The sequence below is a fragment of the Pyxicephalus adspersus genome, chromosome 7, assembly GCF_032062135.1.
Source record: "Pyxicephalus adspersus chromosome 7, UCB_Pads_2.0, whole genome shotgun sequence".
Lineage (NCBI taxonomy): Eukaryota > Metazoa > Chordata > Amphibia > Anura > Pyxicephalidae > Pyxicephalus > Pyxicephalus adspersus.
The window spans coordinates 6,960,282-6,984,857 of record NC_092864.1 but is presented as its reverse complement, the minus strand read 5'-3'; the positions used below and the strand labels follow the sequence as shown (position 1 = coordinate 6,984,857).

General features: G+C 36.9%; 1 protein-coding gene across 2 annotated transcripts; it reads right to left on the bottom strand.

Annotated features, from left to right (window-relative positions):
- Positions 1–1,036: 1,036 nt before the first annotated feature.
- On the bottom strand, positions 1,037–19,975 carry ATP2A1 (ATPase sarcoplasmic/endoplasmic reticulum Ca2+ transporting 1). 2 transcript variants are annotated; one of them, XM_072417325.1, is made up of 23 exons: positions 19,619–19,975; positions 16,397–16,414; positions 16,180–16,262; positions 14,007–14,111; positions 13,122–13,260; positions 11,795–11,875; positions 11,588–11,673; positions 11,194–11,491; positions 10,937–11,103; positions 10,715–10,803; positions 10,093–10,195; positions 8,919–9,050; positions 7,775–7,900; positions 7,257–7,475; positions 6,479–6,814; positions 6,115–6,335; positions 5,696–5,898; positions 5,510–5,595; positions 5,224–5,357; positions 4,992–5,109; positions 4,168–4,285; positions 3,693–3,733; positions 1,037–1,596 (listed from the first exon to the last, which is right to left on the bottom strand). In XM_072417325.1, exons 1-22 carry the CDS (start codon positions 19,734–19,736, stop codon positions 3,729–3,731), a joined length of 2,985 nt encoding a protein of 994 aa, XP_072273426.1. In that variant the 5' UTR covers positions 19,737–19,975; the 3' UTR covers positions 1,037–1,596; positions 3,693–3,728. The 2 variants fall into 2 exon arrangements, with proteins under 2 accessions (XP_072273426.1, XP_072273423.1); XM_072417322.1 differs by lacking the exon at positions 3,693–3,733.
- Positions 19,976–24,576: the final 4,601 nt, after the last annotated feature.

Here is a 24,576-nt window from a genome sequence, read left to right as displayed (position 1 = left end):
TAATAGTGTCTAGACTATAGGTAGCAAAGAATCCCCAAACTAGCCATAAAGAACAACCCCATAGATTCAATAGTGATTACAGATAGTGGATGGGAACATTTCCTGATCTGATAGTAAATTGCTGGATCAGGCTAGCATTCCTGGATCTCAGCTTTCCCCCTTCCCAGCTATACCACCTTCTTGATATAGAGGATTTACCCCCCCCCATACCTTATATGCCTTATCCCCCCAATATACCATCTGTACATTATAGAGGATTCCCCCATATCCCTTGTACAGTTTAGAATGTCTCATCCGCCCACTTCCCATACCAGCTATGTAGTATTGAGGATCCCAGCTCTCTTCAATTATACACCTGTACAGTATAAAAGGCCTCAGGCCTCCACAATCGCAGATCCCTAATTTATTGAAGCTCTCCAAGGCTGGGGAGAATATACTTTCCACAGTGAAGCTGGGTGATCCAGCAAACTTGGAATGGATCTGCTCCTGGTTTGAAAACGTGCTTACAAATAGTAATGACTTAAGGAATCCATTCCAGGCTTGCTGAATCACCCAGCTTCACTGGGGAAAGTATATCCTCTCCAGCATTGGAGAGCTTTTATAAATCAGGCCTATTATACCACCTCTGCAGTATAGAGGAGCCAATATGTGTGAACTGGCCCTAACAGATCTTACAAGATTGCTTCACACAGCTTTAGAGAGCTATAGTTTTTGGAAACTTGCAGATATTTAATAAATGCTGTTCTGCTAATGGTCTTCACAATGACATTTATCAAAAGAGGCTAAACATTCCCTGTGTTATTGCTATGGGGTATATAACAACCTCCATGTTGATCTGATTAATCTGCACTTCATTAAAACAGAACTAAATGTAATGATTAATAACATTTGAGCAAATGTATGTGCCTGATCCCAGTCTTTTTCATATTGTACTGAGCTGCGCATGTGTTTAGTTCTAATACTGCAAATGCGGAACCCCCTTATTTGCTGTAAGCAAACTCTCCTTCCCCAAAATATAATGATACAGACAACGGTAATGATTTTAACTTATTGTTAAATTTTAATAAATAGCTAGAACAGTTTTCATTTGGTTTTTCCCGCTTCCATTTTTTTTCTTTGCTACAAGCTGCAACTCCCACAGAGGGCTGGGGACAGGATAACATGACGCTGCCATTTACAAAACACTGGCTTGGTAACTTTCACTGATGGAGGGGAGACACTGGGGGAAGAAAAAGGCATTCTTAGTCCTGGTAAACTCCAGCTTGGTGATATTTTCCTTCACTTGTATGCAGAAAAATTGAGGCATGACAGGGGGAGTGCTATAAAAAGGGGCAAAATTGGAAGCACAACTTTGAAGGCACTTGGAAAAAAAACAGAAAAACAGCCCATCAATAACCCAGCCCTTGCAGTCGGTCCTGGTGGACGCCAGGAGGTAAGGGCATTGGTAAGACGGATGGAAGGTTGGCAGTGATGTGTTTCAGAATATTGATATGAGACATCAGAAAGGGGACAGTGTAATAGAAAGTCTTAATGGAGGTTTGGGCTGATATCTGACTTATTTCAGTAAAAAGCTGATTTCCTTTTACTGGGGTTTTTCTGTAAAAAAAAAGGAAGAAAAGATTATAGTTAGAGACTTGCAAGCTATTTTTTAACCAAATCAGTTCTTGTACTCGCATATCTATGTGTGTTTTCATTTCTTTATTTAATAAATTGCTTCATATGATCACAGACTTAGATGCGTTGTCCAGAAAGCTCTTTATTTATGTGTAACTTTTATTAATAAAAGCAAAACTTATGTGTAATGTTGGGGGTAGTGAATATAAAAACCGAAGATTTGCTGTTGAATGTTCTTGTTGTACCTAGACACTTTTATACCTCATAGCTGTGTATTTGCAACTCTCGCAAGATTCGGAATGAGATTTCATGCTGATTACTTTTATTCTTACTGGAGAGGAAGCTGTACCTGAAAATTTGCAGTGCTAGGATCTCCCAGCTTCTGCTTCATCCATTCTATGAATCTATACTTTATCCTACACATCATCTGCTTCTCTAATATTATTAATCCTCCAGATATTAGAAAGAGGAGGATAGAAGCTCTGACTGGAGAAAGGGCAGCTATGTGCCTCTACCAAGATGGTAGACCTATACTATAGATCCATTGTAATAACCAGTGCTATCAGTATAACAGCTTCTTTATGCCTTTTTCTTTGCGAAAGGTCAGAGGAAGATTAAGAGAAACATTTCCTATGCTAAACTTCATGCTTTTGTTGCTAAGAGTTTGTAGACAACATTCTACATATGAAATGTTTTTCAGTGTGTGCCCTTTTAAATTATAAACAGTATGAATATTATTTTATTTTTTTGAAATAGTTACAGTTTGCAACCTCTCAGAAATCATGTTTAAATTACCTAGGGTATCCAGCCATATACACACTGTACTGTACATAACAGACATCTGAATGTGGAGAATCGGTGGTGTCTATACTAAAATGAATGGTTCCTAGCAGAATTTAATGATACTTGTTAAAAAAATTTCTGCTTGGAATGGGCAACCCAGACAGACTACCCTTTAAAAAACATTTAGCACCTTGAATTTTAGTAACTTACCTCAAGCTGAGCACAGACCTGCATTCTATTACCTGAACTGTGTATTGCAATCATGCACTGAATTTCTTTTTTTTTTGGCTCAAACAAAAGCAGCAAATATATAGATACAACTCATCGGCTTTTTTTCATGCAGCTTTTTTAAAATTTTATCAGAAACAAGTAATACATTTTTTGAGAACAAAGAAGGCTTATACTTGTTAACAAAATGTTTCCAAAACCAAAGATCTATTATTTTGTTCTCAAATATTTCATTTCAATTTGTTTTTTCCAGCACAAAAATGAAGCTGACAAGGACATATGATACAAATTTCATATCATATGATTGCTGAAAAGTTGACATTTACAACAAAGCTGTATATACAGGTTGTAAGACAGAACAAGTTGCTTTTCGGTTGGTATGCTGGTGGTATGATGACTCGAGAGTAGCTGACTAGAGAATAGGTGTGAGGGCCGTCTAACTCCAGTGCCCAAGGGCTGGAATCCTCACAGCCAGTCGTAAATTTAGTAAATAGTGGTCCACAAAGAGTTAGAAAATGACTCCTGTTTTTAAAAAATGTCTGGTCTGTACATAGCCCTCATGGAGTTGGACACCCCTGATCTAAATAAATTGTATATTGCGTAGTGTAGATAATGAAGCAACCCTGGCAAAAAGGCAAAGTCCCAGATGGGGTAAAAGGGAATTGGTATACAGAATATTGTTAAATATTTAAGCATGTTTGAGGTGTTTGAAGGAATGTTATTGTTTAATTACAGGTTTTAGTGAACGGATTTGTCATGTATTGTAAACATGTTTAGTAGTTGGTAGAGTTATATTTGACAGATTGGTGCAAAGAATAGATTAGATTGGTGAATAGTGAAAGGACTTGATTGGGAATCATATAAAAGTTCATTTTAAATGCATATGATTGTGCTGGGAATTAAAAATGTCTTTAGCTGTAGTAAATGCACTGAAGAATTGGATGAGGAGACTGACTAGTTACAGATGACAGACAATGGAGCAGCACATGAAGGAGACTGAATGAGGATAACTACATGCAGATGCTAAAGACAATAATTGTGTCAGTGCATGCAATGTGATGGGATACCTGTTAAAAAACAACAGGGAAGTGGTAAGGAAAGATTTATCCTATGGGAAAGGATAGAAAAATACTGGTTTAATATAAAGACATTAGAAATGGAAATGAAAATTAGTAATGGTTGTAACTTATCCAAACTTAGCATTCAAACAGTGATACATGAGCTCCTTTTTGTACATTTAAAATTACAATCTTTCTAACCCTAAAATTATTCATAATTGTCTTGGTGAATAACAATAAATGTATCAGCATAAAAATGCAAGGAATCTTTATCACTGTTTGACTTTGCTGCTTTTCTGGATAAGCTGTCCAGGGAAGTGATCATTATACTGAGACTGTGATAGGAAACAAGTATTTAGGGAACAAGAATCCTGCAAGTGTGTACCACTTTTCATTGAATAGGTAAATTTACTTGAACATTATGAATGTTACAGATAGGTGTCTGGAAGCCACCATTGCTGGAAAATAAAATGATCGTACTTACCTTCAAGGTAGTTACGGGCAACAAATTTCAAAAGCTCATCCAATAGGATGACAGGGATGGAAATCTTCAGTACAACAAACCACTGAGCCACGCTCAGAGGTGTCAACTTGAAGATCATCTGAGTAATAGACAAAAAACAGGATCAGACAAGGTCCGGTAGTATAGTTAATAAATGTCTAAATTCTTAAATATACATTAATACTATAAAATATGTCATTAACTTGTAAGATTACCTAGATGTGTTTGCAAATACAAGTATTTGTTTGTAGCTTTGAAAGAAATGATTTGTTTAAAGAATGCTAGTTTTAAAAGTAAAAAAAAAACAATTTCTTCCTGATATATAATGGGCAGGGTCTTTTTCTCCTCCTGCGTCATTGTTTGTACTGTCCGTCATTTGCTACCCCTATTTAATATACAGCGCTGTGTAATATGTTGGCGCTATATAAATACTTTTAAATATTAGTAATAATATAATTCTGGATGATGCTAGGAGATGTTGATCTCTTATAAATAATGCATTATGTTTGCCAGAATTACACTTTATAAACAGTAGGTAAACTAAAAGTTAGTTGGGTGTATTCAATAAAAATTCTGGTATTTTTTGCAAATGCTTAAAGCCTGGGGTGCCTTTTATATCATTCAACTTTAAAACTCACAATTTATTGTTTATGCATTGTTCCCCTTACTTGTTTCTATTTTCCTCTTGTATTTGCTTAACACTTTATTGTCTCTGACCTTGTTGATACACATTTGTGATTACTAAGTGTAGAATATGTTCTCTTTTCAAAATTTTGAATACAATGTATTAAAAAAAAAAGACTCACGGGCAGAGGTTCAACATAGAGGATAAGGAAGTGGAGAGACATGGAGAGGCAGATGGAGCCCAGCAGCCACATGTTGGACCATGGGGGCATTCTGACCAGAGACTGGTTCTCTGAAAGACTGTTAGAAGAAACGTTTTTAAAAAAATGATGCGTCTTTATGTCCTTTAGATATTAGTCACTGATAAACTGTGACAGAATAAATATGAAGATTCTGTTATTTGGATGTGCTTACCTGTTGAGAGCATTGCACATCTCAATTGTGACCAATACAGACAGAGCCATGGTCATTGGAACTGGAGATTCAAAGATTTCACATTCAAGACCCTCAAAGTCAGCATTGTCCTCTGTGCACTGCATGAAGTGGCTCTGAAAATAAAAAATTAAAAACCCTTAACATTTCATAAAATACAACATTCAAGCTGGAGTAACAGAAATGTGCACATGTAGCAATGCCCAATTAGAGACAAAACTATCTTTTTTTGAAAGACAGAATATTTGTTACAAAAATGTATCCTTACCAGCTGATAAAACGTTACATTAGGTCCATCATCAGCACAAATAAACCACCAGGCAGCAGCACCCACAGTGGCTGCACCGACATAGCCTGCATAGAAGAACAATTTATGTGGTTATTACCAGGACCATGACTCAAAAACAAGATAAAAGTAATCTGCTCACTTGCCAGACAAAGCTATGCACCATACCTCCAATGGCCATGTAACGGAAGAAAAGCCATCCGCTGATGAGGGGCTCCTTGGGGCTACGTGGTGCTCTATCCATGATGTCCAGATCAGGAGGATTGAAGCCCAGGGCTGTTGCAGGGAGACCGTCTGTGACCAGGTTCACCCACAACAGCTGTACAGGGATCAAAGCCTCGGGCAGGCCCAGAGCAGCAGTCAGGAAGATACTGTTCAAAACAAAAAGATGGATTTAAAATTTAGGTTTCTAGATAAATGAAATGATCTCTGAAAATTATAAGCTGCATATGGGTGAACCAAAATATTACTACATTCTTATGAAATATAACTGGAAGCGTAGCACTTTATTGAAATGAAACTTGAAGTCTTGATTAAATCTCCCAAGACTGGGATATATGTATTATGTCCAAAAATGGGAAACTCACCAGACGACCTCTCCTACATTGGAGGAAATGAGGTAGCGGATAAATTGCTTCATGTTGTTGTAGATGGCACGGCCCTCCTCTACTGCAGCCACAATGGTGGAGAAGTTATCATCAGCCAACACCATTTCTGAGGCTGTCTTAGCTACAGCAGTACCAGAACCCATAGCAATACCAATCTCAGCCTTCTTCAGAGCTGGGGCATCATTTACACCATCACCAGTCTGCCAGAAGAAGTGATACATGATGTTAGACCATCATAGCAGAAAAGTGCATTGTGTTTTTCAAATTCAGTACAGTAAGGCAATCTGTAACAAGTGTGAAATATTCTGAAGAAATAAAAAGTCCATGCAATTTATTTACATACCATAGCTGTAATCTCATCGAAGGATTGCAGGAACTCAACAATCTTGGACTTGTGAGTTGGCTCGACTCTGGCGAAGCAGGAAGCATGCTTGCAGGCATCTCTTTGTTCAGCAGGAGGCAGGTCATCAAACTCACGACCAGTGAAGGCACGGCTAGACACATCATCATCCTCACCAAAGATGCCAATACGACGGCAGATAGCAATAGCTGTGCCTTTGTTGTCACCAGTGATCATGATGACACGGATACCAGCTTCACGGCAAAGCTGAATGGAGCCCATGACCTCTTTACGTGGGGGATCCAGCATTCCCACACAGCCAACGAATGTGAGGTCAGTCTATGGAATAACAGATGAATTAGCTTCAGCAGTGTAATCAATACATACACAATATTGTGATGGCATTTGAACAGAAAACAGGTTTACATGCATTTGGGGGTGATTTACTAAAGCTATTTAGGATGTTCACTTACCAAAGGTCAATTATCACCTTGCAAGGAATAATTCACTTAGCTTATTGATTGCAGTGGTGATAGTTCACATTGCACAGAATAACTAATTATGTGCAGGGAAATCTACAAAAAACAAAGATTGGATCTTTGACTTTACCAGAGCTCATTTACTAAGCTATGTGATATAACCCTTGCAAGGGGATAACTCACTTAGCTGTGTGAGCAGCCTATATTCCCTTAGCAAAAAACCCTATTGTTGCATGTTCTTATGTACACTGCTTTACATCATATTGTCTTTTGTACATTGTGCCTTAGTATTTCCACGTTACCTCATAGTCAATGAATTTGGTGGAGTCATCCAGAACCATATCTTCTCTTTTTGGTGGAGTGTCCCTTGTGGCAAGAGCCAGACAACGCAGGGTATCTCTTCCTGTACCCCACTCTTTGATTACAGACAAAATCTTGTCCTTAATGGCAGCAGTGAGGGGTACGCGAGTTGTGCCCACACGTACATAGTTGCAACGGTCAATCACACCTTCTGGGGCACCCTATATTAAACACAATATATGACAAAGATGAGCTAAAAAAACACATTAATGCTCCCAAATCTAGCTCTGTATGCAATGCAGTGTTATATGTATCGAATGATTTTTTGAAGGCAGTATGACATATATAAAAAATGTACATAAATATATGTATTTCAGTGCACTAACATTTGTTAAAGTACCTAAAGTGTTTAGAGAGCACAAATGGCCGGTGCTATAGCTCATGTTAAACCAAGTCAGTGTTTTTCTTTTCAGTCATTTCTGTCAGTTGTGGTTATGTAAGGCTGAATATTAGATCTTACCTTCACAAACATCTTGTTGCCAACAGCAGCACGGGAAGCCTTGGCAGGTGAGCAGTAGACAGACATAGATTTCCTGTCACGGGAGAACTCAAGGGTGAATTCCTTCTTCATCAGTTGCTTGATAACCTAAGTTAAAGGATAGAAAGTTTTGCTCTGTTAGGGGTTTCATTGATGGCATTGATTGCCTTTTACTCGTGGCCGCCTGTAAATAGGCAATTACATAAAATGCTGTTTTAGTTAATAACTTATCCTATTTAATACAAACTACCATATTCTCAAAATATGTTATGCAGATTGGAATTATTTGTATGATTGTGTTTTTTTTTTCAATGAATATTTGAATGCAGATTGTGCATGACACTCAGTTTGCAAGACATGCTTGACTTTCCAATAATAAAACTAGCATACCTAGAGATACCCTGTGTTTACTAAGACATCCAGTCAATTAGCCATAACTCAGCAAGGAGAAAGGTGGCTTGCGTGTCCCTCTTGGGTGACAGATCCTGAAATATGTGTAATCTGATCTCTCCAGCTCTTAAGGTCTATTTCAGAACAGAATTATAGACCCGAAGAAAGCAGCTGGACTTTCTTGACAGTTATGAAATACTAATCTTTAATGTTTCATATATTGCAATGCATTTTTTTAGTTTTATAATCTAAAGCTTCTCAAGTTTTGTCTACAATATTAGGTATTTGGTATATTCTGTTACGTATTTCTGTTTCTGGATCATTAAGGAGCAGATTTCTAGATCAGTGTTAAGTTTCTTGTACATGACAAGTCCAGTCCAGGTGTCTGGTAAAGAAAGTCTCTTGAAATACTACAGCCAGTAAATTGTGAGTTATATGTTGTAATTAGCTTTCTATATTGGTAGCAAGCTGGGATAACTTGTCACATGTTGGGCAGTAGCACTAAGAATTAAATGGTTATATATTCTTGTGTTAAACAATTGTGTCTAACCCTGCTATTCCTCCTATCAAAGCATTTTTATGCGATTCCCTTTTTTATTTTTATGACTAGAAATGTAGATGCAACCTTGCTGTGTTTTACCTTTTTTTACATACAACTAAGAAATAAAAATAAAACTGTTGGAAATAACATAGGTCAAGATTATTGTTGATCGCTAGGAGATCTGATGGCACTTACAGAGTTGCAAGCATTGGCACGCTCCACTTTGGATAGGCTCTTTACATCAGTGTTGAATACATTCATCTTCTCAACCAGTGTTGTCAAAGCAGTTTCAGTAGCTTCACCAACCTTCTCATACACACCCTTAGACTGGTGGAGAGAAAAGATAAAAATCATAAGTTCTGGGCTAAAATATTCTTGATGTCACCACAGAAGACACATAAACTGGATTAGTATGATTTTGAATATTTTTCCGAAATTACTATTGGATTAATTAAAGCAAGAAACTACTGCATGCTTTACAAAAGTTTATAGTGAGTACCTTTCCTAAATTATCTGTCCTGCTAGGACCATAAGTCTAGGGCTTGCAAGTACAGAAACAATGTCAGCTTTGTGCTTGACAACCAATTCATTTAATTTTTTTGTATAGGTGAAGACAAATTTTTGCACATGGATGATATTCTGCCATTTGATGTGTTTTTTTCCAGAAAGTTTTTGGATTTGATCCAATCATTTCTACACCTGACATGACTTTTGTGCTTTCCATAGAACACATCTTATCAATTCATTTGAGATCAGATAATTCTTTTAGATTGTAAATTAAATTGGAAGTGAAAATTATTTTCTGTGTACTAACTTCGAGTGTTGTCCCTTCTTTGCTTTACAGCTAAGTTTCTTTACTTTTCCAAACTGTAAGTTTGTATCAAGTCTCGGTTGGCTTAACACTTTAATTGTAAAAGTGTCTCATTGTAAGCCTATGACTACAAAACTATCTCTGGACTTATAGTAAAAAAATATGGATCTTTGCTTGTGCTTAAATTGAAGATTAAATGATTTATCTGGTATTAATCCTAAACAAGTATATAAATATAGAATTAGCAATGGGATGCATGCTTGGCCTAGGCTTATAAATATTGAAGCCAGAGATGAGAAAGAAACAGGATTTTTTTTGAACAAGACCGACACTAGCAGCCAAGTAATAAATCTTAAAAATGTTTAAATTGTTATCTTCAAATTACTTCTAAGTTGAACCCAGCCAAGGCCACAAAATGACAGTTCAAAAATAGTATAGTCACAAATCCTAAATTTTAGTATTTAGAACATAGTTCACAAAAATATGAGCACATGCATTGTTAGGTAAACATAGCTGCATGGTAAAAATCCACCTCGCGTTCACTCATTGTGTTTTTACCTCATTAAAGTCAAGAGAAGAGTCATTGCAAAGTGCACAGATTGTGGCCAACTCCACCAGCCCATCATATTGACCAGCTCTCACAGGTTTATCATTCTTTTGACTGGGAGGACACCACAGAAAAAGACAGAGGGCACCAGGAGAGGATGACAGGAGAAAAGATTTGTTGAGAGAGGGAGAGATGTTTTTTTTAGAAAAGAAGGACAAGGAATGTAGATGTGCAGATATAAGTAAACAAATTAAAAAGGGATAACATAACAAAAGCAGCAGATATATTGTAATGTAAAAGGAGCGAGTTTTAAAACAACCATGAACCATGAGTTGTACAGAAGAGCATAGTAGACAGAAAATGATGGATGAATCCAAATTGCATCACTGAGTAAAAGGTGCTAAAATGAAATGATAGAAGGTAAAACAAGAATAATGATTTGTACTGATAAAACAAAAAAAAAAAATGGGCTTTAGGTAAGAATGTAGTCTCTAGCATGGCACTTAGTGAAATGGCCCAACACAGAAACTCCTCTAGTGTTCCCAATTCTATTACAGTTCACAGAACTATGAATTAAAGAATAGAACGTACGGCTGAAATATTTGTATTTAGTATCTAACTGATTAAACTTACACCTCTCCTTCAGGGGCATAGGTGGATCCAGTAATAGTGAATTCATTCAGGGAGCAGATATCGCCTTCAACTTTATCAAGCACAAACATCTATTAAAAAACAAAACATAACCTTTTTACATTTTTTATTCATTTGAATACCAGATAGTCAAATAAAGTGTTAATACAAGTAAATTAAACATATTAGATTATGGCATGTCAATAAAATATTTTATTTGCTTACCCTGCAGACGGACATCTGGTTGGTTGTCAGAGTACCAGTCTTGTCAGAGCAGATGACTGAGGTGCAACCAAGGGTTTCTACAGATGGCAAGCTCCTGACAATGGCATTCTTCTTGGCCATACGTCTTGTACCCAGGGCCAGACAGGTGGTGATCACAGCAGGGAGACCTTTGTGCAAAGAGCCACTCTTAGTAAAGTCATGTACCATTTTTGGTTATCTATATACACTACTGTGAGCCTAGAGAGTAATGCTCTTACCTTCAGGGATGGCAGCAACAGCCAGAGCCACAGCAATCTTGAAGTAATAGATGGCACCTTTGATCCAAGAGCCACCATGGATGGGGTCATTGAAGTGTCCAATGTTGATAAGCCATACTGCAACACAGATGAGGGAAATGACTTTGGACAGCTGTTCTCCAAACTCATCAAGTTTCTGCTGCAGGGGGGTCTTTTCCTGTTCAGTGGCTGCCATCTCATCACGAATTTTACCAATCTCAGTGTTGGGGCCAGTGGCAATGACAACACCAATAGCCTTTCCAGCCCCTACGTTGGTACCCTGGGAAAAAGAAGGATGGTTATCAATTGTTCCACAAGAACAACAAATTTAATAAAGAAAAACCCAATAATAAGCGCCAATATCAAAATCACTTACGGAGAACAGCATGTTTTTATTGTCCTGGTTGACAGCTCTGGGGTCGGGAACAACTTCTGTGTGTTTGATGACAGAGACAGACTCTCCTGTTGGACGCAAACATTTTTATGTCAGACATGTTCAACATATTTATGATTGAACAAGGTATCAATAATAATAATAATAATAACAGGTTTGCCGGTAATAAAAAGGAAATGGTTATCTTACCTGTCAGGATAGACTGGTCAATACGCAGGGTTGTGGATTTAATGCTGATAAGTCTGATGTCAGCTGGGACTTTGTCACCAACTAGGAAGGAAGAACAAGTCAATGTGAAAACCCCGGAGCAGTAACTCCAACAAAGGTAACGTGTCTTTATTTTGGATATGCTTATGGTTTTGTGTGGTCATTGAAGGAACCTTTATCATTGTTGCATTGTCTTTTAAAGTACCTAAAATTTATACTGCTGTTTAAGTCATTATTCTACCCTAAAGTTCAGGTGCTTTGGTAGTCTGGTGGGCATCTTATATATATTTGAGGTTCTTCTTGTGAGATCTTACCGTCTCTTTTACTAGCCACCTTGGAGTGGCCACTCTTCACTTGTCATTCTCCATAACAATAAACATGACCTATGGAGTGTAAACCACTCATAATACCCATGGTAGGGGTTCAGGTTTTGAAATTCAGTCACATATATCTTTCAATTAATACTCCAAAGACAAACCAGGGATCTTCTATAATGGAAGTATTTGACATGGGTTAGTGCTAACTCCCAGTTAATGGCGTTCTTCTCCTTGTATGCTACTTCTTGTCAAACTTAAATTCATAACAACACCTCAGGGTTTTAACAAATAACAAACCTTGTTTAAAGAAGATATATGAAGATGGTTTAGTTATTTAAAGACATACAAGGTTGTATGAATGGTTATAGCCAGCGGATACCTTGATTGCTATATTGTAAGTAGTATTTCAGAAAATCCTATACTTTGCAATTCAGTATACACCATCTCATTGTATCTAGATGGATCTAGAATTATTTTGGAGTTCTGCATATTTCCATACAGTTTACAAGCAGTTATATGCAGATATCGCTGTGTAGAAATCTAAAAAAGATTTGTAATTAAAAAGAAACAATTTTAGCAAGTGTTTTAACTTCAGCATTAAAGTGCCCCATAGGTCAGCAATATGTTGGTTTATTGGCAAATATAATATCGTGCTTAATCCACCTTGTGAAATAGTATGTCTTGTTTTTGTTTGGGTGAAGTCTTGGGTATTTACCACATTATACAATGCACAACCCTAACCTAACATGCACAGGTAAGTGCGTACAATCAAAAGCCAGTAATAGGATTTTGTATGCATTGCTCTCAGCAAAAGCGGAGATGGTATTAACAGAAACTGCCAACCTATATAGTATAAAGTATAAAGTCTATTCATTGCATAATGTATTATATAATGGTTAGAAAAATGTTCCTTTAAAAAGTGGCTTTGGATGAGCTAGACATACATAGGAAAAAATACATTTTCTGGAATTGTAAGGCATAAGGATGCTTACCTGCAACCTCCACAATATCTCCTGGTACAATCTCTCTTGCCTTGATTCTTTGTACAGATTTTCTGTCACTGCGGTAGACTTTTCCCATCTCAGGTTCATATTCCTTAAGAGCCTCAATAGCATCTTCAGCATTTCTTTCCTAAATTGCAGTAAGGACATTTTTGTTTAGGACATTGTTTTGTTTATTATGTTTATAATATTTGTTATGATTTAAAAGAAATCCTCATTTATTAAGTTCTAAAAATGTATAAGCATTTGTGGCATGGCAGTGGTTGTACCCCCCAATGCCCCCTCTTCAGGCCTTGCCAGCAGAGCACATAAAGATCCCAACAGAGAAGTGCAGTGGGAACTGTGACTTAAAACCAATGAATCTAAGAAAATCCACTAAACATGGAATGCAGGACAAACCTAAAGATAGATTTGGGAACCCCTTTACCATAATCAGAAGGTTTTAAAAATATTTACTTGTAAAGCTCATTCATGTGTTGCCTTTAAGTTCCTACCCATGGTTGAGAATTAAAAGTCATCTTTGGTTCAGCAGTGTCTTTCATGACTTGCTACCAAACCTGCATGTAGCAGTTCAGGTGCTATATTCCATATCATATAGTATTCTTCTTAATACACCTTTAACAATAACTAGGACTGTACTTGACAAACCACAGGTCCTTTTTTATATTCAAAAAGCTGAACATAACAAAGCCTAAATAACCGCTGTGGTCATAAAAAAGCCTTTTAATGAAGTAAAAAAGGGCAATTAAAAATATTTCTTCTTAAAACATTATTTATACCATTTTAATATAAGGATTAGTGTGAAGTTGCTGTTATTTCCTCAGTAATTAGTAGTCAGTAGTACCGGAGAAAAACCAGCACTGTGAGTGTACTTACCTGCCAGACTCCTACAACGGCATTAGCAATCAAGATCAAGAGGATGACAAAGGGTTCCACAAAGGCTGTGACTGTCTCTTCACCTTCTTCAAACCAGGCCAGCACCTGAAAGAAAACACGTTCATCAGGTACGTCGTCATATTTTTCCCCCACTTCAAACTGGTACACAGAATGTAGCATTACCCATTAAAAGAAACATATAAGGTGTCTCTAGTTTGTTCACTAGTTTCTAGAGTAACCCTTATTATTACTTAGTGAGTCTGTAAGGTTCCTTGATTAAATCAAATGATTTATACTCTTTCAATAAATGTTTGGTTGATTTCTGTACACATTTGCAATCGAGTATTTGTTGATTATTCCTGGAAAGGAGTCTGTGCAATATGGTTTCATATTTATTTGTGCATTTTGACTATTATAAAATGAGAATTGGTTTTCAAGTTTGTATGTTGCTTATCTTGTTCATTCTATAGATAAATATACCATAACTGCAAAGTTTCAAATTCTATCAACATGTCCCAAAGCACTAAACAATAGCTCCTGGTATTGCTTAACACCTTGCATGTCTTTGTTCTTGAGAAGAAATCTTACATATCACTGAAGATGGACTGCTTTATTGGGATTGCAATGTGTTTATTCAAGAATGGAGGTATCATATTGATCAATTTGCCATGTTACGGATTTAGTTTACTATATTGTCACATTTTGTGTTTTGCACATTTTACCTTAATGGATCCGCTGCTTAGGCTGGTGTGCTGCGGTTCTGCACAGCACAGTATCATGGCAGAACCGCTGTCATTATAAACAGGCTCTTGGGTTACAGTGGAGTAGATTTACAGCTATTTTATGGGGCCCTCTCATGCTTCATGCAGCTGTTGCCCTCAGAAAACACACAGCCATGCGGGGCTGTCACTCAGAGGCAGCAAGGAACTCCTGCTGTCTCCCCTGACCTCCCTTCTCTCAGCGGCCTCCTCCTGCAGTCTCCCAGCAGCTGTCTGACACTTGAGCTGGCCACTGGCCGGATCATGTTATCTTCAAGACAAATTTAACCTGCAGAATGTGCCGCTCATTGGGGAAAGAAAAGGTCAGGGTTAGAACCCAGTTAACTCTTTCGAACTACCAGTATTACATATATGCTTGAGTAGCATGTGGCCATACACAAAATAAAGGTTCTGGGAAACCAAGGAAAGCTACCAGCCTTACAAGGGAAGGAAGATCTATTTAATGTTGGGCTAACAAATGGTCCAAGTCATTGGCTATCACCTATAAAAAATAGGTGCCATTATTTGAAGAGTTAGTTAAATCTTCCATCTAGCATAGGTGTAATGATTATTAATTTTTAATGAATGCAGACCATCTTTGTCTGTTAGCATGGTGTAGTGTCCAGGTTAGGTATGTTTTTATTCTTGTGTGATAAAGAGGAGGTGTTTGATAACGGGCGGTGTTAACTGACATTGTCCACAATCTAAACACGGATGCTTTTAGTCCAGGGGCCAGAATAAGTTACTATGATTATATTCTAAACATCAGGGTCATAGATGTGCAGCGTCAAAGGTGCATCTGCCAGTGAACAAAGTATTAGAAAATTTTAGGCCGGTGTAGATTAGCAGATATCCTTAAAAACGTTGATTACTTAAGACTTATCCATCCTCAAATGTATCAATGCACATTCAGGACCCACTGTTCCCTGACTAATAGAGTTCACTAGTAGAAAAATACTTTTCTCTATTTAAAAAGGAAGGACCAGAGCCCATTAGCACACAATATTTGTTTGACAACTAAAGTAACCCTTTTGGTGATCATCTTCATTTTCTTAAGATAGACTTGACACCTAGAATATGGCTACTATGGACAATGCTCCACTTTCCTGTCGTCCAGCCTTTAACTTGAAGGCCTAGTATGATCACTTTCTGATAATCTATGCATTTAGCATTTTGACTAATATAAATTCAAAATAAGACTAAAGTCACATCATAAAAGGACATTATAAAATATAATATAAAAATAATGTAAAAATGTGCACACAGACTGTATTTCACCAGCAGCTGATTAATAATTACAAGTGCAATCTTAACTGATCTACACTTGGCGTTGGCTGTCTTTTGATAAAGAAAGTTGTTTGGTTGTTTAGCTGAATAAGGTCATTAAGTACTATGTGCAGCTTGTGTATACTTACAAATGATATAACAGCAGCCAACAGCAGAATCCGGACAAGCAGATCTTCAAACTGTTCTAAAACTAACTCCCAAATTGACTTTCCTGGGAAAGAAATAAGATTCTATCAGTTCTCATTCACGTACAAGACTTTATAACGCCATTGATTACTATGGAGGCCACCTTCATAGCACACCTCACCAATACAATACATGTATAATAATGTGAAAAAAACTTACCCTCCTCTGCTGGGAGCTCTGTTCATCGAAGCAGGCAAAAAAGAGAGAAAAGAGTAAAATTAGTGGGTAGGCTTAACAAAAAAATTAAAAAATAAGATTTATGTGCAGAAAAAATTGGCAACACAATGACACAGCAATTGTAAGTGCCCATGCTAGGAGAAAGTAATAATGATAGCATATATTTTTATTTTCAAATGTTTTATGTATATATGTGTGTTTGTGTGTATGTCCACAGTTATCTGGACCTTTGCCTATAGTTGGTCTATAGTACCTAATGTACTTCAAAGTTGTGTTAAAGTTGTTAAAGCTAAGTTGTGCAAATAATTCTTTTTGTGGATATATTTCACATTACTATGTTGGAAGACTATGTTGGAAGACTTAAGTATACCATCTATTTTTCTATAGGCACACTTGTCTTTTTCATCACTGATGTTGATTTAGTAACACAATTAGTTATCCTTTCACTAATATTTGTGGCACCCCCCCATCTAATATGATTTTATTATATGATTACTACAAGGAGAATATAATTCCATACTGTCTATATTAGATGCTGTAGGCCCGAATTGCTAAAATGTAAGCAATGGGGTTCCAGAACAATCATTAGAATTCCTTTTTTCATGTCTCAAGTGCTATGTACAATCTAACCTTCAATAAACAATGTTTATATTAACGAAAAAAAAAAAATGGCTGCATATTTTTTTTTAAACAGAACTAGTATGTTTGAGTATTTTATAAAAAAAAGTGGAAATGATTTGCAAGGGCTGTACAAGTTTTGCAAAAGACATTGAAGGTTAAAGTGTAATTGTGGCCAAGCCTGAAGCAAATGCGTTGTCACATGACCATGTTGATGATGTTTTTGCAAGAGGCTAGTCTCGGGGTTATGTGACAGCTTTGTAAATCCTGCTGTCAGTTTATGTCACGCAGATACTATGTATGTGCCTCATGCTGAGGGAACAGAATGCTCCTGGACATGTATATTGGGATCTTGGACCACGCTGTGTTATTCTGGTCAAAGTAATGGTGCAAAAACCTCACTGGTGCCCTTTGACCTTTTTGTGCGCAAAATATGATGTAAGTTGGATGGTTAATGAAGTGTCTCTTCTAGAACGGGACAAAAATGTAAGATATTAGGTTTTGAAACTCAGATCTAGTTTTTGGCGCCATGGCTAAAAAAAAATGAAAATTAGCTAGGTAACCTCCGGTTAGGGCATGCAGTTTTAGGTAAGTATGATCAGTTCATTTTGGTGCTTGGTGAAAAGCATTAGGCTTGTTAAATTTTGCAGTTCTTTCTGCTGATGGAAAAAATTTCTTTGTTAGTTTCGGTGTTAGATATGTGTGAAAGGACCTCAAATTGCAGGCCGGTAACCTTTCTTTTAGTTCTTGCTATAAGTGTGCTATGTTTGGAGTTTTAGTATTGTCCCTTCTACTTAGTAAAATATTAATTTGTTTGTATTACTATCTGAAATGCAACTGAGCAATGCAAAATGTAAGTCTGCTGTTAAATTTAGACCTTCAGCTTAAGTAAGCCGGACTATCAATATGTCTATATATAGTTATGCATGACTTATTATAAATGTATTTTGGGGAACACTGGCTGACATTGAGATTTGGGAAGACCATGGTAAGGATTTCTTCTCTCAGCAGTTTGTAGCCGGGGACTCTCTTGAAGGACACAGCGGGGATGGCTGTTTAAGGCGAGTGACATCATGGGCTGGATCTAATACCCCAATTCTAAAATATCTCTCAATGCCATGTGAGGAGCCAGCTAGGCTCCAATGTATAGGGGTAGTCACATTTAATATCTATATGTTCTTATCTTTAACTAGGCCTACATATATCTAGTATGTACAGTATGTCTTCAGTGTAATGCTGTCCTGTGGATGTCACCTGATACGTAAAGTATGTGAAGAGCAAATCTATAGATAACACTTGCAGTGAAGAGTATCTGCTGCATAACCTCTATACACTTTTATATCACTGAAAACCCATATGTAAAATCATGATTTTATATCTATATATAAAGTTTACAGTATGGCACCCACCACCCACCATTTGCACATTATCAATAATATATATAGTACAGAAAAATATACTTCAGAAACGTCATCTTTTTTTAAAATCTTTTTTACCTATAGGCCAGTACACAAGTCTCTTCAGACTGTCCGGCCAGCTCATACATGTGTGGCTCCTAATTCAGGAATGTGACATTTAGAAATATCCCCTCATCTTCCCATGGGACTAGTAAAAGACAATCATAGCAACTCAGTAATAACACAACCGGGAACCCCAGAGTTATGTCTCAGTGGAAGATACCCATGCAGTCTATAAAAACTATTTTATCAGTACAAATGCATCAAAATACACCTCTTCCAAAAATACTTCAATGCAGCAATTGTATGGGAAACAAGAAGCAAAGATAGATATAGAAGTCTCATCTTGTCAGTGTAGACAAAACAGAACTCATCTTCTACGGTGACCTATCAGTAACAGCAGGGTGACAAGTGGCACAGAACAGATGTCTTGCACTCCATCAGCCCTTCAATTCAAAGTGCATCACTTACATAGTCAAACATGCAAGAACTAAATACAAGGCACATGTATTTATGGAACATGTAGAGGACGGGCTTCCGCTCTTAACCAGTGATACTACTATGCTTCCTAGAATAAATATCTGCATTCTGTACATTCATCCGTTACCTTTGGCACACTTTGTGCCATTTATATTTAATTCCCTTCAGGATTGAGGGAATGATACGGGTAAAGTTTCACAATCAAATTTCCCCTATATTCCTTGTTTATCAAAGATCTATAAAAAAAAAAATAAAGTCACTAGAAAAAAACCATAGATGGTTTTTCAATCAAACCTCAAAGAATAAAAAAATTAATTGGATTTACAGGTATCTATTTAATGAATTAAGTCTTCTTTAAAACATTACATTTTATGAGTGATTTGCTTTTCCTAGGTTAGAGTTAAATAAGAATAAAGATTTACTTTATCCTTAGCCAGTTTTGTTTTTTGGTAATTCAAGCTTTTTTGACCAATAATAGATACTGTCTGAACCTTGGTTTTATCCCTCCAAAATAGCCCATTTCAAACTTTTAGACCAACAGTGTAACTTTTTTCTTCAGTTCTTTCACTCTGTAGATACTTTTAGTTTGGAACAAATTTCTACTGACAGACCACACATAGAAAAGTAACAAAATGAGATTGCAACATACCATTGGGTCCATACTTGTCAAAGTTTTTCTTGACCTGTTCAGGAGAGAGACCTGTGTTTTCGTTGACCCCAAAATAGGCCAGGCATTCCTCAGTGGTTTTGATGTGTGCGTTCTCCATCCTTGCCTTTCAGCCCTGTTACAAAGGGCTCACCTCTTCCTTAAGTTAAAGAAGTTTCTTCTCCCCCCCACCTCTTATGGTCGACAGAGTCTTTGATAGTCAGATCCCCCTTTTCTGCAGCTGAGTATTGCAGCGTATTTTCCCTTAAGAGCCGACCCGTGGCTCAACAGCTCATCTCCTGCTCTCTGTCCTCAGCAGGAGACTGGAACACCTTTACCCCGGACCCCACACAGAAGCTGTCAGAGAGAACCTTTGCTGGAGAGGTGCTTATAAGGGAGTTGGAAAGACCACACCCCAACCTTGTGCTGTAATTGGTTAAGGGGAGGGTCAATGTCAGCCCATGCAATAACACCAGGCCCAGTCCTTTACAGAAAGGAGACCCTCTTTGGTTTTTTGTTTTTGCTGACTTGATATGAGCCTTGTAGGCGTGTCACACAGGCACACACATAAACACACACACTAGCCTGTCAGTCAATGTCCAGGACAAGCATGTTAGAGGACCTAGTGGGTGTCCCTCCCTCAGATCCCATCCTGGCAAGAGAATCTCTCATATCTCCCTCCTCAGCCCATTCAAGTTATTTCTGTCACCTGTCCATAATTGTTATATATATTCAGACAGGGTCTTCTGTGCCACACATTCGTTGCTTGTCACTTACATAATACCTTCCTTTTATCTTTCTTTTATCACTCTTGTAAATACCATTAATTGTTCCAGCTGCTTTCCTCTCCTCGAAAAAAATGTATCTGTTACACTTAGCTGCATTTAATTTGCTGCCTTTGTATTTGCATTTAACTTCCAGCTACTGTTGCTTATTGAACAAAAATTCTTATGTGATACTATCACTGGCTTTGTTATAGTTTTGCATTAGTTTCCACCATTTGTTCTTCTAAGCCCTTATGCATGAATGCTACAGTATAGAAGTCTTGGATCATATTCCATTAGAACATTGGTAATTTGTATATTAAACTAACTTGTAACATGTTTAAGTATCTTACATTGATCCAGTGGAACCAAACTAAGCAATGCTGCAACTTACGGCCACGCTTAACTATATATCAATAACAAAATATCCTAAAAACCTGCTAGAGTTCATTAAAAGGATGTCTTCCTCATTGCACAGATTCTTGTTTTTGTGTATTTTTTCTCTATATCATAGTACAATATATTGTTAATTCACAAAAACATAAAAGCATCTTTGCACTGTGCACTGTGGTAATTAAAAAAAAAATGCTTTTTTATTTTTTTATTTTGCTAGGTTACGTGCTGCTAAATGCACCTAAAGCAATTTATGTTTTCATCTTTACAACATTCTGTATGTAAAAGTCAATCCACAAAGATCATTGCATGGATTTTTCACTCCTAAAAATACCACTACCTTCTAGCTAATGTTGTTTCATAATATGTTCAGCTTAAACGGATTGTTTAGAATTGTGACAGGTGTAGTTAAAAGCATTCAAATTCCAACTATTTAGATTCTGTGTGGCTCATTGGAGGACTGCTAGGACACAGCTGGCATGGCACAGAAATATTTTCTGAAACGTTTGTGGTAAAATTGGCCCTAAGGTGAAAATATGAAAGTCTAGACTCTCTTTAAAAGATTTTGGACACAGTATGGTGTATGCAATTGTTCCTATGAGCTCACCAATTCTGGTTTTTTATTTGTTTTAACACAAATTAGGATTACTGTGTATGTGGACATTTTGGGGGTTAGGAAACTTATATTGGTTCTCAGTGAGTGGCTGTGGAATAACCTGGCATATAACAAATAAATGCATTTTGTCCTTCTCCACACTATTAACAATATGGATGGACGAGGAATTAGGAGTAATGAGAATAAAGCAATGAGAAATCTTTACTTATCCTAAAAAAAAGCTGATGGTTAGTTTGTTTTACATGGTTATTAGCCATTTATTAATTGTTTGACACTGTTTTATTAATTATTACATTTGTTTTATTTTTTTGAGTTTTTCTAGACCAACTTTCCTCCTGCCCTAGTTTACTAGCTAGTCTAAAGCTATGCAAGCATAATGCATTATATTTACCAATTAACCTAATAAAAAAGGTTGAATCATTCAAAAAGTGATCACTTTCCTGGGCAGATTGTCATTAGAAACAACAGCATGAATCATATTACTGAATAAATGGATGTTAACTTGAATACTTGTTGTCAATACAAGGATAGATTTTAATCAATCATAATTACAACCATAATATCGGTCAGTAATACTACTGAGATACCATTGCATACTTAGTGTCCAGTACTAGTAGCTCACTAAAAAGATCAGTTAGTATAGACACATTAGGCATGCTAAGATTTGGAGCAGAGAATCTAAAAGAAAATGTCTTCCCATTGTCAGTAAACGTACATTTAAAAAGGAAATTATGAAAAATTGTCTAGGAGAACAGACCTATATTGTCCTAATAACAGACAGATATGAAGACTCATTTTGGAGAAATTGTAGGAGCAAAGTAAAAAATACAAACTTTCCAGGGGTAGCAACAATTAGGACCGAGCAAAGCAGTTCTGGTGTAAAGGGTAACAACCTGGAATCTGCAGCATTTTTCTGTCGACTCATTATTGGTTTACTAGTATTGGTGAGCAGATAGGAGCAGGTTTTGTCCTTAACTTCTCAGACCAGATCCTAGCATGATGACGGATTCCTTTTAATGTGAACCCTTACATGATTTGCTTTATACCAAAAAGCCACATGTCCTAATGATGTAATGAAAAGTAAACATATGGGACACTCATCATATCACCAGGCACAATCCTGTGTCCAGATAGCGTAGGGCTTGAGCTGTCCGACCTGAGCTCCACTACCACTGGCACTAAGCCCTGCTTCCATCATTCAACACTGTGAGCCTCCGTGCCAACACAACCCTTTTGGTGCCTGATTTTCATCCATATTTTTCTTTATACGCTAACAACTGATATGTGTTTTACGTCACCTTGCATGTTGGTTCACATGTCACACAATCAGGAGTAATTGAAAAGGTTTTCCATGTACAGTACAATGTGATCTTGCTTATAATTTCAGTCACAACCCATTGTGACGCTTTATTTTCTGTAGCTTTGTCACACTTTATTAATCCCTAATGTAGAGTACTGGGTTAGAACTTTTTAGAGGATTGAAAGCAACTTCCATTGGAAGCTCATGTAGAATCCTTTGCCCATGATATACTGATACTGTATCTGTATAATCTTCACAGCTACATGTGACTGCGTGACTTTGCAGTTCCAACGTGTTGTGTTAATTGAATGATAATGTTAAGAAACCCTGTGCTGTTAGCTTGACTTATTTACTTGGTGGTAACTAAGAACATTGCACCTGTGTGTGGGGGTTGCATTTGGTTCATTTCTCAGTGTCATTTGCTTGTGACCTTTTTTTGGCTGAATGACCTTGAGCAGTCTATTTGGAATTGTAGGGTAAATTGTCCAAGTTACATAAAAGCTGCAAATCTGCTGAAACCTGATTTAGCTCTGGTAAGGATCAGAAAATCAAAAGCTGAGGTTTAATCTTCTCATAGTTTGCCCCCTTGGTTCCTACTTTTCCTTTCTCATCAAAATGCTAATGAAAATTGCGAATCCTTTCTTTTGTTACATGCCTTATTTTAAAGCCATAGAACAATAACATTTCTTTGTTTTGTAGATCAGAAACCTGAGATAAATACCCCATTGATAATAATTTTATAAAAATGCTAGCTGTCTGGCTGTCTCTGGTTTTGGTACCTTCTCAGTATATGACCAGAACAAGCATGTAGATCAGAAAACTAATGGTAAAGTCAAATTTCCTACTCTGCATGCTTTCAGTCAGTAGCTGCCAGTGGCTCAGCATGACGTCCAGGGAACCAGTGTGGCCCGATCTGAAACTGGGCCATACAAAGTAACCCAACACACTTTAACCCCCCTAGCGTTCTAATTCTGTCCGTATTTTCATGCAAAAAGCATTACATTGTTTTGCATGGAAATTTGTTTTACATTATAGGCCTATAATTCTTACCGTAGGCATAACTCACCGAAATATGTCCAATATTTATTAAATTTAATAAAAAACTTTAAATAAATATAAAAAATCTGGTAAAACAAGGGTGCATAAAAAACTAAAACATGTAATATGTATATTATATATATATATATATTATAATTATTATAAATATATATATATTATAAAAGATTTATTGGTATTGGACTCAATACAGCTATTTTGTATTGAATCCAATACAAAATTATTTGAATTTCCCTGCCGCCCCTCCTGCATGAACCGGCGCATGCACTGACGTCTCTGCAGTTGCCGGCTGAAGAACGAAGGAAGAAAACGTGTCCTGAGGACCTGTAGGCACGAGCAGGACGCCAGGGGATGCCAAAGGAAGAAGAAAGTACGTGTTTTTTTTAAAATGTTTTTAGTGATCCCCTTTTTGCATGTAAAATCCACCTTTTTGCATGTAAAAGTCACACTCGGGAATACCGCTTGGGGGGTTAAGGAAAAAAACCCATGCTATTGGTGTTACTAATAAAAATTAAACCCAAATGGTTGCAACACAAAGGATACGATTTTTACTAAGGAAATTTGGACTGTTCACTTGACAAGGTGAATTATCACATTCCAAGGTATAGTTCACTTAATAAATACAGTGAAAATTCACTTTGCATAGAATAACCATCGGCATGCATGGATAGCGATGAAAAATGATTCTTTCCTTGCAAAGGACTGGATGGTTGAAGTCAAAAGAGCTTTGTCTCATTTGCTAAGCTATGTAAAATATCCATTTTAAGGGAATTATTAATTTTGCTAAGCAAGCAGCCAAGTTTCCTTTAGTAAGTCACCCCATTTACTCTCT

Bases quoted from the DNA above. Each gene is read 5' to 3' on its own strand.
- ATP2A1 (XM_072417322.1), bottom strand. From the start codon at position 19,736: ATGGAGAACGCACACATCAAAACCACTGAGGAATGCCTGGCCTATTTT. The intron at 9,051-10,092 runs GTAAAAACACAA...TCTCTCCACCAG, and splicing joins CTTCTCTTGACTTTAATGAG to TCTAAGGGTGTGTATGAGAA. The intron at 5,596-5,695 runs GTATGGTGCATA...TCTTCTATGCAG, and splicing joins CCGTTACATGGCCATTGGAG to GCTATGTCGGTGCAGCCACT.